An 18,690-nucleotide genomic window follows, 5' to 3' on the forward strand; every position below is an offset into this window, starting at 1 on the left:
ATAGCGTAAAGAGTTTTTTTATTATTTTTTTTTATCAAACATTGCATGCTTAACATTTACAACTGAACATAATCATCCTTATTTAATGGAAATGGCTTTCAGGGTGAACCCGATTCTGTGAATTGTACAACTAAAGATGATTGCAGTGCACCAGTAGGGGCACATGTCTAAGTGTTTTTCACTGTTCAGTGTTTTTACCGGTTTGTGCATCTGATAGTGATTGAATGTCATCTAGCAGGAGCTCTTCTTTAAAAAATATAATTCCTTCTTCTAATTGTGTGTGCTGTATTGTGTAAACATAGTAAATGTTAATCATTTCGGAAGTAAAAATCAATCCAATCAATTTCTATAAGTATCATTGTATGGAATTAATCAACTATTCATGAACAAAATGGTATGCAATAATATTTTGTTTGTGACTTTTTATATTTATATATTTATTTTCTCAGAAATCTCTTTTTTTTTGGGCATTAGGAATTTCTATCATTCACTGTACTGCGCACAAACCTCATGAAAACATGGACTGTTTTTTATATTCAGAAAGCTGCCTCTTTGTGGAGCGTATCATAATGACCATTGGTCTGCAGTGAGGAAGCCTGTGGTTTGCAAGTTGTGTCAACAAGAGTCTGAAAGAAGCAAAGGTTGTGTAAGAGGCAGTCTAATTAAACAGCAGGTCATTAACTGGGGAGAGCAGCAGTTTCGACTGCGAGGCGCTGTCAGACGGCATTGTGCGAGAGCTGCGAGAAAAACACACACAAACACACACACACACACTGCAGACATACACACGCACACACACACACACACACACACACACACTGCAGACATACACACGCACACACACACACACACACACACACTGCCAGACATACACACACACACACACTGCCAGACATACACACACACACACACACACACACACACACTGCCAGACATACACACACACACACACACACACACACACACACACACACACACACTGCCAGACATACACACACACACACACACACACACTGCCAGACATACACGCACACACACACACACACACACACACACACACTGCCAGACATATACACACACACACACTGCCAGACATATACACACACACACACTGCCAGACATACACGCACACACACACACACACACACACACTGCCAGACATACACGCACCACACACACACTGGCAGACATACATGCGCACACACACACACACACACACTGACAGACATACACGCACGCACACACACACTGACAGACGTAAACGCACGCACACACACACACACTGCCAGACATACACGCACGCACACACACACTGCCAGACATACACGCACGCACACACGCGTACTGACAGATGTACAGACATGCACACACACGTACTGACAGACGTACAGACGCAGGCCGATTCACATGCGCGCACACACAGCAGCTGTTTTGTCTTTCTCTACAGTCACCCTGTATTTTTCTGGCATTTTTGCTGTTGAAAGATGAACTGAAAGCCATGTGTGGGAGAGTGCTGATTGTGCTTGATCTCGAGACATTTTGTAGTGCATCTTCTACTACTCGTGATTCCAGTGTCATCTCACCCTGCCCTCCCTATCCTTTCCACAGGCCCGGCCATTGACTGAGCTGCCTCCACACGTTGAGCGAGAGAAAGGGAGAAACAAAAGGGGCGAGCGAGCGGCTAAAGAAATTTTGAGATCCTGAATCCTGGCCGATTCCTTGACGACCCCCCTCTCCCCCCTCCCTTCCTCCTCCATTTTCCTCCTCCTCCTCTGAAGCCTCCACTCTGGGCTGGTCTCTCCAGAATGCAGGGGAGTGGGAGACAGTAGCGAGCTGGCAAGAGCTCTCCCTGCCTCCCCGCCTGAGGATCCTGCACGAGAAACCGGAGTGAACGAGAACGAGAAACGCGGAGACCGAGAGAGACGGGTCAGTCAGAACACTGGGGATGTCCTGGAGAGAGAGAGGCTCGCCGATCGCTTGAGGGGCACCACGTAGCCGCCCCACTCTACCCGAATAGATCTCGGCCGGTGCTCGTGTGCGTCTCTGCGTCCGTGCCGCGCCAGCGTGAGGAGCCGACGCCATGCCTGCCAAGGGCAAGTACCTGCTGAACGACCAGGAGGTGAAGAGGGAGGCCCTGTACCGCAAGTTCTCCTGCTTCAGCCAGTACCAGCTGCTGGTGCTTCTGCTGGGCCTCACCATGCTGTCTTGTGCAGTGCTGCTCATACTCTTCTTCTCCCTCAACATGGTGAGTATGCAGCTGGCCCTGGTCTCCACACCCAGGTCTCCACACCCAGGTCTCCACACCCAGGTCTCCACACCCAGGTCTCCACACCCACATACCACACACTGCTGGTCTCAACACTGCTGCTGCAGTCACAGCAGGGGGAGCAAAGCAAGTGCTGACATGTGGGAAAATTATGGGGAAACTCTCATGGGTGTTCTCATTATGGAGTCACCTGGAGGGGAGGGCTCAGGAGAATTTTACAGGTCAGTCTGAGAAAAGGGAAAAAAGAAGGAGAGCACATGTTTTACCATTATTGCGGCACTGTGAGGAAGTGGCGGGGGTCTGTTGAGCAGAGTGAGGCGGGACAGTGTTGACGACAGCCACAGCATCATTAGTCTGAAACGTGGCAAACCCTGTCTGTGATGTCCATTACCACACCTAATGGCTTGTTTCTGATGGAAAAAATAGTTTCATTTCCCTGCGAGTGTCCTGGTGGTAGATAAACATGACTTAACGGTGCTTCCTTCAAAACTACATGTTCTTGGGTCATGTAGTTTGAATGGAGTGAAGACATATCATGGAGGACTATACTTAACCTATACCTGCTGTTAGTATTCAGCTTTTTAAATTCACAGAATTTGCACTACACTCACTGAGCAGGAAAGTTTTTACTTTATTACACATATTTATTCATGCGATTAACTAAGCAGCCAATTGTGTGGCAGCAGTGCAATGTATGCATTCATGTAGATACAGGTCAGGAGCTTCAGTTAATGTTCACATCAACCATCAGAATGGGCAAAAATTCTAATTCTAAAAACTTAGACAGTGGAATGATTGTTGGCAAATAGGGTGGTTTAAGTATCTCAGAAACGCTAGTCCCTAGAGTTTGCAAAGAATGGTGCAAAAAAACAAAAAAAATCCAGTGAGCAGCAGTTCTGCAGACAGAAACGCCTTGTTCATGAGAGACATCAGAGGAGAATGGCCAGACTGGTCAAAGCTGGCAGGAAGGTGACAGTAACGCAAATAACCACACATTACAACAGTGGTATGCAGAAGAGCATCTCTGAACACACAACGCATCATAACTCTAAATGGATAGGCTACAGCAGTAGAAGTCTAAAGAATAAGTCCAATAAATACCTAATAAAGTGCACTCATTTAGTGTATATCTATAATGTACCATGAGAAAGAGTATCAGCTAAAGAATATAATGACATATGGTGGTTTAATGGTAATATCCTTATTTAGAATGGGAAAAATCTACTTGTAGACCCTCTTCATTGTAGCATTGTACCTTGGTAGATTTGTGAGAGCTGAGCTGTGCAGTCATTATGCTGGGGAGGTTGTTGCATGCTGAGGCTAACATCTGATAAAACCCTGCTGACTTACATCCCTTCCCCCCTGGGAATGCTTTCTGCTTCTCCCAACTTAAATCTTTCCATGCCTGCCTGTAAATTTTGTTTAATAATGTTTAATTACCTCCGCCACGGAGGTCATGCAATTACGTCTCTCCATCCGTCTGTTTGTCCGGGACAGACATATCTGGAAAAATATTGGCTCATCTGTTATGAAATTCATATTCCCAAAAGGAGGAATGATAATGATTTCCGTGACCTAATGACCTGTACTCTAGCGCCACGATCAGGCCAAACTTTCAATTTGTGATCGATAGATCTCGAAAAGTAATGGCAGGTTTGCCATGGAATTTGCTGTGTACATTCATGTTCCCAAGAGGAAGTTATTGATTTTATTGATGCCATGACCTTTTGGCCAAACATCTTAAAATGTAATGGGTGGATTGCCACGACATTTGCTGTGCAGATTCATGTGAGGGGAGAGTGCTTTGCCTTTGTGGAGGTCTGCGCTCAACTGAGCACATTCTTTCCAGTTTAATTATCCAAATAAAAGTCCATCCACTTTTCCTCAAGATAAAAACTAGGGAGAGTTGAACCCACCAGACAGAGGGCAGACAGACAGAGAGAGAAAAGGAAGGAGAGAGACAGATTTTCATCGAATTGGGTCACAAAGAACATTAAACTGCTTTGCTAGAATTCTAGGTACAGCACTGGCATTTAAGTTATGTAAAAGTCTAATGTTTTCAAATTCTGAACATTGTCCAAAACCACTTATCTGGACAAAAACACAAAATATCTGAGGTTTGAATAAATTTTGTATTTATTGGCGCTCATTTGTTTGTTAATTAAATGCCATCTGTTCATCACTTCCAATTCATTCACAAATAAAGCAGCACTCAAATATATATATAAAAAAAGTGTACTCTACAAAACCCCCCAGTACTTTTAAGGCAAACCCGAGATTAAAACTTTCGGTAAAAGTAGCAGATGTCCTTGTTTGCCATTAACCCAGAGATAAAGGGTTCTTTGAAGGGGAATACATGGCAGACGTTACTCCTCTGTGTATACTTACAGTATCAGCTAGCTCTCCCTAAAGCAGGCCTTAAATTAAGCTTGTGAAAGGAGAAATTCCACCGTTGACTTGTGGCGTTTACTCCCAGGTCATCGTGTGCCTGGTGCAGGGGGGGGGGGGGGGGGGGTTGTGAGTCACAGGTGACGTTCACATGCTTTATATCCAGAACAAAAGGAATTTAGTAGTTCACAAGCCCTTACCCCGATGAGGCGATGATCTGGAGTGTGCGGGCTGTTATTTCTAGTTCTGTTATAATAAAATATGAGCAATGTATGCATTCTAAAAATAAATAAATTCATTGTGAAATCTGAGGATGCCCTCTATTAGATTAGATATTTATTAGATGCATTTTTTAAACGTATTGGTCTTCTGCTGCTGTAGCCTATCCACTTAGGGGTTTGATGCATTGTGTGTTTAGAGATGTTCTTCTGCATACCACTGTTGTAATGTGTGGTTATTTGTCACCTTTCTGTCAGCTTTAACCAGTCAGCTTTAACTTCTCATCTTACTTCTCTCATTAAAGAGTCGTTTTTGCCCTCAGAACTGCTGCTCACTGGATATTTTTTTGTTTTTCACCAATCTCTGCAAACTCTAGAGTTTGTTTTGCATGAAAATTCCAGGAGATCAGCAGTTTCTGAGATATACCACCCTGTCTGGCACCAACAATCATTGACCACGGTCAAAGTCACTTTGACTTGTCACATTTCTTCCCCATTCTGACATTTGGTCTGAAATACAGCTGAACCTCTTGACCATGCCTCCCATGTTTTTATGCATTAACAAGTTGGTGTACAGGTCTACCTAATAAAGTACTCAGTGAGTGTATACTGTCTGTTTAAATACCTTTCCATCAAGTCCTTACAGTGGAGTCCATCTCTATGAGCAGTGTCATGCTGCTTATGAGCAAGCGAATGATGTAGGCTTAGGGTTCACCCACCCCTGATGCTATAGAAGGCACTGTACTCGATGCTGAAGTGCCCTTACTAAAATTACATAAGCATTAAACAAACCCTATTAAAGCATATTCATCATCATAATGTTCATATAGCCCGCCCACTTGCTCTGCAGTTGAACTTAATTACTATCTATTTCATTTTAAAGGTCAGGCCCCTTACAGGATGATAGCATGCAGATTCATATTGGCAAAGGGTGTATTGATCCCATACTCGCTTACAGTTTTAATTAGATTTTTATGATTTGTATGCGGGTATTTTTTAAAGGTGCATGAGGTCATTTCGGGCCTTTATTTTTTATACCTCTCAATATTGGGAACTGTGGTGCCATTACCTTGTCTGTATGCTTCTTTACGTGTGTTTTTCAGTGTATGTGCATGCATTTTCATGATGCTGTTTATTTTGTTTGTTCTGACTGCATTCAGCGTGTCAGTGTAGTGCTCAGCTTCTCATGAGCTGATGTTGTTGTGAGTGAGTGTTTGCGCTTGTGCGGTTGTGGTGTCTGGCTGATGATGGAAGTCTTTAGCTTGTCTTTGGATCGTCTCTGTGCAGTCAGCGTGCTGTCGGTGTGGGTGTGCCTGCAGCTCTGAGCGCGTCTCTCCTGTGTCTCTCCTGCAGCTCTGAGCGCGTCTCTCCTGTGTCTCTCCTGCAGCTCTGAGCGCGTCTCTCCTGTGGCTTTGAGCGTGTCTCTCCTGTGTCTCTCCTGTGGCTTTGAGCAGGTCTCTCCTGTGTCTCTCCTGTGTCTCTCCTGCAGCTCTGAGCGCGTCTCTCCTGTGTCTCTCCTGCAGCTCTGAGCGCGTCTCTCCTGTGGCTCTGAGCGCGTCTCTCCTGTGTCTCTCCTGTGGCTTTGAGCGTGTCTCTCCTGTGGCTTTGAGCAGGTCTCTCCTGTGTCTCTCCTGCAGCTCTGAGCGCGTCTCTCCTGTGTCTCTCCTGTGGCTTTGAGCGCGTCTCTCCTGGGGCTCTGGGTGCGTCTCTCCTGTGGCTCTGAGTGTGTCTCTCTCTGAGCGCGTCTCTCCTGGGGCTCTAAGCGCGTCTCTCCTGGGGCTCTGGGTGCGTCTCTCCTGCAGCTCTGTGCACGTCTCTCCTGGGCGCGTCTCTCCTGGGCGCGTCTCTCCTGCGGCTTTGAGTGTGTCTCTCTTTGATCGCGTCTCTCCTGCGGCTCTGAGCGCGTCTCTCCTGCAGATCTGAGAGTCTCTCCTGGGTGCGTCTCTCCTGCGGCTCTGAGTGTGTCTCTCTCTGAGCGCGTCTCTCCTGGGTGCGGCTTTGAGCGCGTCTCTCCTGGGTGCGTCTCTCCTGCGGATCTGAGCGTGTCTCTCCTGGGTGCGGCTCTGAGCACGTCTCTCCTGTGGCTCTGAGCACGTCCCTCTGAGCGCGTCTCTCCTGCATCTCTGAGCGCGTCTCTCCTGCATCTCTGAGCGTGTCTCTCCTGCCTTCCTGCAGAAAGCGGAGCGTCACAGCGTGTTCGTGGCAGTGGTGAGCGTCGGGCTGTTCGTGTTCCTGACCGTGTTCGTGCTGGTGTGCACCGAGTCCCTGTTCCAGCGCTGGATGCGGCTGCTGGGCGTGGTCGTGTGGACCACCCTCATCACCATGGGCTTCTGCTTCATCTTCAGCGAGAAGGTCATACAAGCCTGGGACCAGGTACGGCTGCGTCTCCCTGATATTTTCATCTTCATGCAGGACAACTGCACTCTTTCTGCTCCCTCCTCTTCTCTTAATTTTTTTATTTTTTATTTGTTCTGTATTTTCTGTCCATGTCTCCACGTGCAGCACATTGTGTTGCAGTTCTGTATGAAATGTGCTATACAAATACATTTTTGCTTAATTTACATTACATTAATGGCATTTGGCAGACGCTCTTATCCAGAGCGACGTACAGTTGATTAGACTAAGCAGGAGACAATCCTCCCCTGGAGCAATGCAGGGTTAAGGGCCTTGCTCAAGGGCCCAACGGCAGTGCGGATCTTATTGTGGCTACACCGCAAATCGAACCACCGACCTTGCGGGTCCCCGTCATGTACCTTAACCACTACGCTACAGGCTGCTAACCTGCTTGCTTCACTCTTCTCCCCCAGCCATCATCTTCAAATGCTGTCCTTTCTCCCTCCCCTCCCACTCCTCTTACTCTCCAACCTGTCCTTTTCTGTACTATTTCTCAAGAACAGTTTATATAAATGTAGCTATTGTGCTTGTGTCTTCTGTAGGATTCCACGATTGCACCAGTTGCACAATGTTTTTTTTCTTTTAAATCTTAACTGTTTGGGAAAAACGGCTGCAGTGCACAAATAGCAATGCTTTGTTGTGCACACTCTATGTTTGACTATGTTTGAGCATCCCATTGGTTCAGACACCGGCTTGGCGATTTGTGATATCTGCTCATTACTCATTAGCCAGCGGGACTATTGGTGAGGAAATGGCTCAAATAATGGTTACCTGCTGCTTAGCAACACTGATATTTACGTTCCCGGGGTGGACGTACCCAGGCGATGTCTGAATGTCAGAGACAAATCCGCAGCTGAGACTCCAGATGGATAGGGGCCTGGGGGTGGGTAGGTAGCAGCCTCACAGTCAGACCTGATAGCGGCAGCAGCTAATTAAACTTCCTGTCTTTGAAGCCCCAGCGCCCCGCTCAATAATCCGTCTGCCCGGAGTCCGAGTGCTGGGCTCCCACCTGGCTGGCGCTGGCCAGGTGCAGGCTGTGCTCTCGGCTCATAACCAAGGCAAACACAGGGAGGTCTGTGGACCGAGCGGAGGCGCTGCGAGACGGCGAACTTTAATGCGGCTGGCAAACACGGAGGAATAACGTTGTTTATCTTTTCTTCCCTTCCCTTCCCGCGCAGGTTCCGTTCTTCCTCTTCATCATCTTCACGGTGTACACCATGCTGCCCTTCCGGCTGCGTTACGCTGTCCTCCTGAGCGTCGTCACCTCCCTGTCCCACATCGTCGTCCTCACCTTGCGCCTCACCGTCTTCAGCCCCGCCGACTTTCATTCTCTGGCCAGTCAGGTAGCTTACCTTCTGCGCAACTGTCACGTGACCCTGTGTATGTAGCTACCTCTGCTTAAAATGATATTAACCAGTCACTCGTTGCATATTTATCCTCCAAATACAGAACATAGTTTGTGTAGAACATTAACCGTTCCAGCTTTAATGTGCATCTGTACTTACGTTTGTGTGTTTGTGCATGTTTTATATGTGCTCTCTTCCAGCTGCTGTCCAATGCAGTGGTGTTCCTGTGTGGCAGTGTGGTGGGGGCCTTCCATAAAGTGCTAATGGAGCGAGCGCTCCGGCAGACCTTCCAGGACATGCTCAGCTGCCTGTCTATCCGCATGAAGCTGGAGATCGAGAAGAGACAGCAGGTCAGTCTCTCCCTGGCTCCCGGGCCTCTGCTCAAACCCCCAGCTGTCTGCTCTGCTGCCTTTCACCGAATTTGGCATACACCTTGTTTTCATCAGCTAGAATGTCAGCAGACAATTGTCGCTGCACAAATGCCTCCTGGATACATCACTTCCATAGCAACAGCCTTGTTGACAATGGATTGATTAAACCAATCCGATTCATGATCCTTTGGAGAGTTTGAATGCGATCTTGGCAGGCCTGGATGGTGATGTGAATGTTCTAACGGAAAAGAAAGAATGAAAATGTGATGATGGCAGTCGATTTTAAGGTCGTGCAAAAGAAAAATGCTTAATATTTGTTGCGATTTAACCTTAACCGTGTATATAAATGTGACGGCACTGTAATGCAGTTACCATTTAAATGGTAAATGGCAGGCATTTATATTGCGCCTTTATCCAAAGCGCTGTACAATTGATGCTTCCCCATTCACCCATTCATACACACACTCACACACCGACGGCGATTGGCTGCCATGCAAGGCGCTGACCAGCTCGTTAGGAGCATTTGGGGGTTAGGTGTCTTGCTCAGGGACATTTCGACACAGCCCGGGCGCGGGATCGAACCGGCAACCCTCCGACTGCCAGACGACTGCTCTTACTGCCTGAGCCATGTCGCCCCATTTAAACACAAAACCTTCATTTGTGAGGGAATCTGTGCATCTGTCCAAGAAATTGCTTTTATTTCCATGTATCTGCAGTGCTTATTGGTTGTTAGAGCTCTTCAACATTCGGCATTCAGACTCTAACTCTAAATCCCCTGCAGTATCACCTTGATGTGAAGCAAGATATGAAAAATGATTTGGCGTCGGAGCATAAACAGTGATGATTTGCTAATGCGTTAAGTAAACCTGAGTGACATAACATAAATGATATATAAATGGTCAGGACTACCCTCTGTTCACATCTTGTAGTTTGAATGGACTCCCCCTCAACAGAATAAAGAACGCACTGATTATTCATTTTTGCCTCATACCCTTTTCCACAAATATTTGGAGTCTTAAAATTTTAAGTCTTAAAGTCGTACAATTTCATAAATGCTACATTTTCTGCTATTGAGCGATGTCATTTGGGATAACTCCAAACCAAATGTTCAGGAGATTTGGCTTAATCATGATTTGTGCGCACGTTTTCCCATGCTGAGCCAGCATGATGCTATTGGACCACACTAAACCCTGCCAAGCCACATTACAACTCTGCCAAATAATGTGTAATAAAAGTGTTGAGAATTTGAAGCTGGTTTGCCCCGTTAGTATGCAGCTACTGTCCTTTTAACTATTATTTTTAATCTCTGGATGGTAGCATAGATTCTCTTAATTATTTATTATTATTTTATCTGGCAATGACCTGTACTTTAAAGCCAAAACATTGATGAAACTATGGGACAATTGTCTTCTAACTCTTCAAACCTTTTTAATGGATTTATATGTAGGCTATGTTATGACTGCATTTGAGCGTCCCTTTTGGCTTAGCATGTCTCTGCTGCGTTTTTCTCATTAGCCTCAGTAATCATGCATTTGCACAAAATGGCCATTCAAAAGCTCACAGCGTATGTGCAAGCATATGTGTTGCAATTTTATAGCCTCCAAGAATAGAGCCATGCTCGGAATTCATAGCATTAATGCATTCTATTTTAAAGGGAGAATTAATTCCCCCTTTTGACAAACTCCTAACACATGACCTGCAGTGACCCCACCACCAGAGTGGGGAGAGAAGTACTTCCCCTCCCAGAATATTCATTATAGCACAAGCACACTGAACCTACTTCCTGCAAAATGACTGTTCATGCGTCACAGTTCAGGAGGTGGCAGGAGTGTGTAATCTGAGCCAGGCGATGGTGATTGAGATGGTGATAATGCACTCTGTGTCACAGGGTTGGGTATGTAGCGTGACTGGCTGTGGCGTTGGCTTTTCATTTAAATGGCAGAAAAGTTTAATAAATTATGTTCCTGGGCATTCTAATATTTCCTTGTGTGTGTGATGAAGTCCCTGTGCTCATCTCCATGTTAAGTCCTGACCATGACAGATTCACACAACCCCTCCAGTCTGAAATAGGAGCTAGTTAGTGCAGGTGTTGAGAGGCCTGTTCATTAACCCTGGACATTACATTAAAGGAAGTCCTTATAGGCTCTCAGACACTGGCAGTGTGTCACTGTTTTAGATGTGGGTCCATGGGCCTGCATTTCCACATGCATTTGGAGGTGTCCTTTAGACTCTGGCAGTGTGTCACCTTGTCCTTGCCGGGCTTGTGTTCCTCCGTGTTTGTGTGTGTACGTGCAGGAGAGCCTGTTGCAGTCTGTGCTCCCAGTCTACATCTCCATGAAGATGAAGCTGACCATCATGGAGCGGCTCCAGGACTGCAAAGACAAGGAGGCCCAGCAGAGGCTCGTGAAGGACAACAACTTCCACAGCCTCTACGTGAAGAGACATGAAAACGTCAGGTACGTAGGCCTTCTGCTGCGGTAACATCTTCCACAGACTCTACGTGAAGAGGCACGAGAACGTCAGGTACGTAGGCTTTCTGCGGTGGGACCTCAGGACCTGTACACCACACCACAGAACTCTGCATACACTCTGTTCTTCTTCATTTTCCCAGGATCTTTTGTTCAAAAGTAAAAAAAAAAAAAAAAAGAACATATCGCTTCCCTTATGTTTCTTCTTAAGGTTTGTTCCTTCACAATGAATTCTCTGGGGATGTTTCGTTGGTCAGTAAAGATCTAAGCAATGCCCATTACTCAGTTTTGTTTAGACTATAGTCAGTTTGGAATGAGTTGAAATTGAATTTCCCGTTTGCCCTAAGGGAGTCCACTGTCCCATGTTCACAATAGTCATGAGTGTTATTGCTGTAGTTCTCATGATTTTTCATAATATTGTTTTAACTGAACTTTTCACCCTGAAAATGCAGTTTTAAACCCAAATGTATAGATATACATGGTTATCTTTCTTAAATTAGATAAAGTGGCAGAGAATTTCAGCAGTGTAAACAACTCTAATTGAATAATCTGTTCTGTCGTTGAGATGTTTCCTGACGGATGTTGGCTGCATTTTCAGTGACTTCTGAACTGATGGGTTTGCTGACCCAATATGAATTGTTTGCCTACAATAGGAAAGGTATACATTGGAGTTATCTTTATTACTAGGGTGATGGAAGCTGAGCACAAGTCCATGACAATAAAGCTGAAGATTCATGTTTGGATTTACTGGGGTTTCCATTTTTCAGTGGTTGTTAAGCTTTGAGTTCCAGGTTTATTCCATGCTTAAGTTACTCGTAGCCGTACCTGATGCCGTCGCAATTTAATGCTTCAGTGAATTCAGCTGCATACATGTTCTTAAATTGCAGTTGGACCTCAGCCATCTGCCAACTGATATTCGCATATCAATAGCGACAGAAGGAGTAAGGAGATACAATCTGTTCTGTCATCCTGCATGGGCCCTTTTGTCTACAGTGTCAGAGCCTTGCCATCAGTTCTGCCGTGTTGGTGCCGTGTTCATGGCGATGTGATGAAAGCTCTTGTGTTTATGGATAGACATGGCGGGTCCCTCTTTGAGCTGTATAATTATCCCAGATGAGCTGGTTCCAGGGTGTACCCACGTTCGCGTCTGCCCTCTCTTCTTCTGGCGGAATACCTGACTGTTGCTAATTACGATCGATGATAGCTTGTCTCCGATCTTTGTTCTTCCCCAAAAGCCTGTTAGTGTAATGAGGAAAGAACTTGGCTGCCGGACAGTAACTCCTGATCCCTGGTCAGCCGGTTAATCCACCCTGTGTGTGGCCAGTGCTGCTGGTGTCAGGTGCTCGGAGGACTAGGATGGGTGGGAGGGTTATGGGTTCCCACGGGGGATGGGGGTTTTTTGCCAGTTGAAGCCCACGAGCTCTCTGTGGCACCTCTAAGGGGGGAAAAATGAAGCATTAAAAGATTAACGTGTTTTTATTTCAAGGCCAATTTCTCCCAGGGGCTTATGTTCGTCTGTCTTATAAAAGTTCAGTGATTCCTTTTTAACGAGATAACTTATCTGCCTTATTTTGCCAGTGACCTGGGTTTATCCCAGCAACGTAAATATCTCTGACAGCTGGCTAATGCATGTGACTTGTGTATTATGTGTACAGTGGACATATTTCCTTTTAGAATGTAATGTATATTTGACTGTACAGAAATTCTCCAGTCGTGTGGTTCCCTGGTTTGTGGCACTGTTCTCACAGCTGTGCCCCTCTGTTGCAGTATCCTGTATGCTGATATTGTGGGCTTCACTCGCCTAGCCAGTGACTGCTCACCCAAAGAGTTGGTCATTATGCTCAATGAGCTCTTCGGGAAATTTGATCAGATTGCTAAGGTGAGTCATAGAGAATCTGCTGTATTCTTCTCTGAGAACTAATAACAGACTTCTGTACACCTACTATGACAGGTGTGCAAGAACAGAGAAACTTACATACATTATGATAAAATGTAGAAGCTTTGTCACATAGGCTATCTGATGAAGGCCAAGATGCCCAAAACATTGAAATGAAATGCATTTGTTTCTAAGCGGGCCTCCACTTTTACAGTATGTGATAGTTTTTCACTGAAAAAACTGAAAAGTAAGCTTTTACACTGTGTATGTGTCATCCTGTTAAGACAGTTTGGTGAAATAATTAGCTCCACGGTGAACAAACAGACATATCCTCATTACACAGAAAGATATCACTGTCAGCCCCAGAGTAGGAATCTTAGTCAACGGCACAATTGAATGCAAATGTTAATTAAATGCTTTGTCTCTTGCCTCTCTCTTTTTCTTTTTTTTTTTGCTCCCAGGAGAATGAATGCATGAGAATAAAGATTTTGGGAGACTGTTACTACTGTGTTTCTGGACTGCCCGTCTCTTTACCCAAACATGCCAAGAACTGTGTGAAGATGGGCCTGGACATGTGTGAGGCCATCAAGTGAGTGGGGGTGCCACTGTGGTATGCTAGTTTGAAAGTTGATTGTACTCTTTAAGGGTTCTGTATTTCTGTGATTACACTAGGACTCGGAACTGTACTGTCCTCTCAGGTCCACTTTTGCACTTGTTCTTGTGTTTGATTTGAACTTTGTTGTACGTCGCTCTGGATAAGAGCGTCTGCTAAATGCCACGTAATGTAATGTAATGTAATGGATATGGAGGGTTTGGGGAGGGGGGTGGGCAGGAAGAAGATTGAGAGAAGTTTCCTACTCTCAATCCACTCCAGTTTCCTCCCACAGTCCTCCCAAAAAAAATAGTAAGAAGAGGTAGAAAATGGAGTATGCCTTGCATTATGCTCGCTTTTGTGACACATTTTCTGTACACATTTTATAAGACTGCGTCAGTTTCACTAATATGTCATGAAATGACATGAACATGAACAATTTTCCCATGAATAGAAAACAGTTAACTGGCGTTTAATACTTACAATAGTGCTGTTGTCGTGTTGTGGGTTGCTGTACATCTGTCTGTGCTGTGCGCTGAAGGTCGGTATATCCATCTGAATTACGTCTAGCATGTGTGAAGTGCCAGAGTCAGCAGGTGGTGAGACGAATATCGTGAACCGCAGAGAGCACACACTGTCCTGCTCTTAAGCACGGGCCTTAAGAACTGCTTTAACTGTCTGCTTCAACCAGCGCAATAACTTTGAACCGGTGCCGTGTCTTGTACTGTTGACTATGGTCTTTCAAACCCAGCGGTGCGCAAAAGGTATTACTGGTCAATAACACCATGAGAACGCTTAATCCTGTTCTGACCTTTCAGTGCACATGTCCAACACAAGCTTTTCATTTAAATTGGCTCCCCTCACAAAACATTGATGTTTGCGACCCTGAATCCAGTACATGGCTCTCCGAGATTACTGCGATGAGAGCAATGGTGCGAATATGACCTCTCTGCAGTGGCATGCTTCTGTAAGGACCGAGATACAGGCCTAAACCCTGACACTGAAATGATTACGGTCGGCGTGGAGATGAAAGGAGAGGACTGTGCCCCTGCTTGTTTTATTGGGCCTGAGTGTTGCTGTGGAGGGGCGGTTAGGACTAAAGTGTCTGGCAGGCTTTGACAGACACTGGTACGGTGTATCAGCTGGCACCGGCCTCTGTGTACCCCTGCCGGATCAACGTATGCAGGAGAAAGGTCATGTCCAAAGCAGAGTAGATCCAAAGGAATATTATTCTGTGTGACGGCTGTGTTAAGCGACAGCTGTTGGGTCTAATCATTTTCTCTGACTCCATCCATTACCCCCCCCCCCCCCTAAAAAAAATGAATAAATCAGGCAGGTGCGGGAGGCCACAGGTGTGGACATCAACATGAGAGTGGGAGTGCATTCTGGGAACGTCCTCTGTGGTGTAATTGGCCTCCGCAAGTGGCAGTTTGACGTGTGGTCACATGATGTCACCTTGGCCAATCATATGGAATCGGGGGGTTTGCCAGGGTGAGTAAAGTAGTAAAGGAGTAAAAATAAAATGACAATGCATCTGTAAAATGACAAAGTATCCTGTGATGGTAATAAATTACATCATATATATTTTCATTATATTTAGGGTGTGTCCCTACTTTCTGTCCATAAGCAATTATTAATTTATTCTCTATGACATGCCATCATACAGACATTAGTACAGTGGTAGAGTGAGTTTGTAATCAGGGGCCTCCCATGGTGTTTTATGCTGTTGTCTTCACGTGGACAGGCGCGTGCACATCACAGAAGCCACCCTCAAACACCTCAACAAGGCCTACGAGGTGGAGGAAGGGAACGGGCACCTGAGGGACCCCTACCTGAAGGAGCTGAACATCCAGACGTACCTGGTGATCGACCCGCGGGTGAGTCCCGTACGCAAAAACCCCTCGTCCTGATGAAAGCGGCAGCGTGTCTGGACGTAACCCCGGCCCTCGCGCGTGTCTCCGCAGTCGAAGGACCAGGCGCTGAATAACCGCACCGTGCCCAAACCGAGGGTGAACGACGGGCTGAAGATGCGCGCCTCGGTGCGGATGACCCGCTACCTGGAGTCCTGGGGCGCGGTCAAGCCCTTCGCCCACCTGCAGAGCCGAGAGGGCTACGCCAGCGACACCGTGGTCAACGGGAAGTCCCGCGGGAAGGTGGGCAGCTGGACACCCGTGTTAAATTTAGCCGTGTGGGATAGACCAAGTCTTTAAACATGAATGGTGTGTCATGATGAAAAGTGTCTTCTAGAGCACTTTACTGTACTGTAACCTTGTCTCTAGGGGAAATGGCAAATTTCTTGAAGTTTGGCTTCACTAAGCCATTTTGGAGATGCATTTGACGGAATGATACTATAAATCTGATATCAAAGAATTTCTTCATCAGCATGACGAGAAAAGAAGGTGGCTGATTAAAGAATGAGTGTTTATCTTTTCAGGATATACCAATGCGGTCTGTGCCCTGTTCAAAGATAACTGAAAGGTAAGCAAGTATCATTAATTTCTCAAACTGCAGAACGTGATGTTTGTTTAACCAGCCATAATTAGATTGAATATGCAGAAGGTATGTAATATTTATCTGTGGGGGAAGAACTGCTTCCAGGGACTATTGAGAAAGATATGTTATATGCTAACCTCACATGTATTTGCATAGGGCTCTCCAAACAATATAACTGTACAACCATACAACCTTTTCTTGCACTCAATGTAGGGGCTTCTCTGTAACAAAAACTGTGTTGTCCCAAGTCTATTATCTATATTCACATCATTATTGTTTCAGTACCTGATGTAATAACTGATTCATATGAGAGGAAATGGCCATGAAGGATGCCTCTAAAATGCAGCAAAAAAGAAAGAAAATTGTGGGGGTGTGGTGTCTGCATCCTCCTTTACTGCAGCCATTGTTACTGGGTTGTGTGCGTTGGTGTCTGCATCCTCCTTCACTGCAGCCATTATTACTGGGTTGTGTGCGTTTGTGAGTGATTCTAAGACTGATGTCCAGATGTGTGATGGGGTGAGGAAGGCAGCAGCTAGCAGAGGTTGCTTTGGACCATGTGGTAGCTTTTCACAGCTCAGTGCTGTGATCCAGGATGCACCTGCCTTCATGCCACCCTTTGTTTGATTGACTGGACTGGCTCTTGGACTTTCCACGCGATGCTCAACGTGCCTTTCTCACCGTTGGTCTCTGACAGCTTTGATGAGTCTCTCGAGGAGCCCTTCTCCTTGCCCACCGCTCCGTTCAGCAGCTATAAGTGAGTGGTGCTGTGCTGGTCCTGCCTGCGGGGAGATGCCTGGTTTCACCACTAACCTCCTAATCTCTGCCTGCCCACCCGCTCACATCTGTCTGTCAGGCCAGCGAGACGCCACAGGGGTCACCAGCGAGCATGGGCACTAACCACCTCCTACTAAGTCTACAGAATGCTCTGGCTCCCAGAGGAGTTCCCCTTTGCTGTGAACATGGGCGGGACTGTGATGCATGATGAAACAGTTCCTTCCTGTGGCTGCAGACCTGCTGTAAACTGAGCAGAAGGCACAGATCAGCAGGACGTCTGCTAACTCCCTGAGGGTTCTGAGCTCACCACACACACACGCACACGCACACACACGCACGCACGCACGCACGCACACACATACACACATACACACACACATCACACGCACACACACACATACACACACACACATACATACGCACACACACATACACACACACACACACACACACACACACACACTCACGCACACAATACCATGCACGAAACAGACACACATGCACGCACAACACATCCACCACATCCAAGTGTGCGCACACACACACACACACACACATACATGCACAAACATATGCACTGTCATTTGTGCCACCCACTAATGTTCCTAGCCCACCACCCAACTGCCTTCCTGTACAGCACGCTGGGAATGGAATAATCTGCGCATCGCTGGGTGGTCTAACTGCCTGTCTGTCTGCTCATTCCCTGACTCATCTCATTCCTCTCACAGCAGGAACAAATCACAGAAGAGCAAATTTGATGAAGAACTTCACAATGAGATGACAACGACGATCGAGCTGACCAAGTGTGTACCTTACCCCTCCTCTCTCGCCAACATGATCGGCCACTAGAAGGCACTGTGCTTCCTGTTCAGTAGACCAGCCTTAATCTCTTGTGACATTATTCTCTCATTGGAAGCTATTTAGCTTTTAATATCCAAAGCCCTAATTGAGTTTGAATCCAAAGCCCTGATTGAGAATCAACTTGAGCTTGTTAGATAAGCTGAAATGTTTGAAATGTGAACCTGATTGGATTTTGTGAGTTGTGTTTAGAAAGGTTTATGGCTGAGTGCTGAGGGCGCGTGTCTTGGTGAACTGGTCTGAGACTGTGGTCGTGTGACGGTCAGTGTTCCTCTGTCCCCCAGGCTGTGGAGATCGAAGGAGATCAGCAGCCTCACTCTGTGGTTCACCAAGAAGGAGCTGGAGAAGCAGGTACCTGCCTGGCTGCTGTGGGAAGCTTATGGAGGCTATAAGGGGTTTCACTGCCATAGCCATTGACCTGATGCATCATTTACACATCATTGTCAATAATGTATCAGGTAATGTAACGGGTTATATTAAAGAAAAAACAAATCCCACCCTTTAAATGGTAAATGGTAAATGGCAGGCATTTATATAGCGCCTTTATCCAAAGCACTGTACAATTGATGCTTCTTCATTCACCCATTCATACACACACTCACACACCGACGGCGATTGGCTGCCATGCAAGGCCCCGACCAGCTCG

General features: G+C 46.2%; 1 protein-coding gene across 3 annotated transcripts in view; it reads left to right on the top strand.

The window, feature by feature from the left end:
• Positions 1-18,690, top strand: part of adcy7 (adenylate cyclase 7) — a 56,660-nt gene that overhangs the window by 26,418 nt on the left and 11,552 nt on the right. For 2 of the 3 annotated variants that reach the window (XM_061221489.1, XM_061221490.1), the window contains exons 2-15: positions 1,609-2,245; positions 7,048-7,245; positions 8,445-8,609; positions 8,813-8,962; positions 11,279-11,439; positions 13,219-13,330; positions 13,789-13,916; positions 15,252-15,410; positions 15,664-15,796; positions 15,884-16,072; positions 16,354-16,397; positions 17,107-17,166; positions 17,915-17,989; positions 18,329-18,395. In XM_061221489.1, coding sequence (XP_061077473.1) covers positions 2,081-2,245; positions 7,048-7,245; positions 8,445-8,609; positions 8,813-8,962; positions 11,279-11,439; positions 13,219-13,330; positions 13,789-13,916; positions 15,252-15,410; positions 15,664-15,796; positions 15,884-16,072; positions 16,354-16,397; positions 17,107-17,166; positions 17,915-17,989; positions 18,329-18,395 — 1,806 coding nt within the window. In that variant the 5' untranslated portion in view covers positions 1,609-2,080. The remainder of the gene's footprint in view (positions 1-1,608; positions 2,246-7,047; positions 7,246-8,444; positions 8,610-8,812; positions 8,963-11,278; positions 11,440-13,218; positions 13,331-13,788; positions 13,917-15,251; positions 15,411-15,663; positions 15,797-15,883; positions 16,073-16,353; positions 16,398-17,106; positions 17,167-17,914; positions 17,990-18,328; positions 18,396-18,690) is intronic. The other variant, XM_061221491.1, reaches the window with a different exon arrangement.

This window comes from Conger conger, chromosome 15 (genome assembly GCF_963514075.1).
Source record: "Conger conger chromosome 15, fConCon1.1, whole genome shotgun sequence".
Lineage (NCBI taxonomy): Eukaryota > Metazoa > Chordata > Actinopteri > Anguilliformes > Congridae > Conger > Conger conger.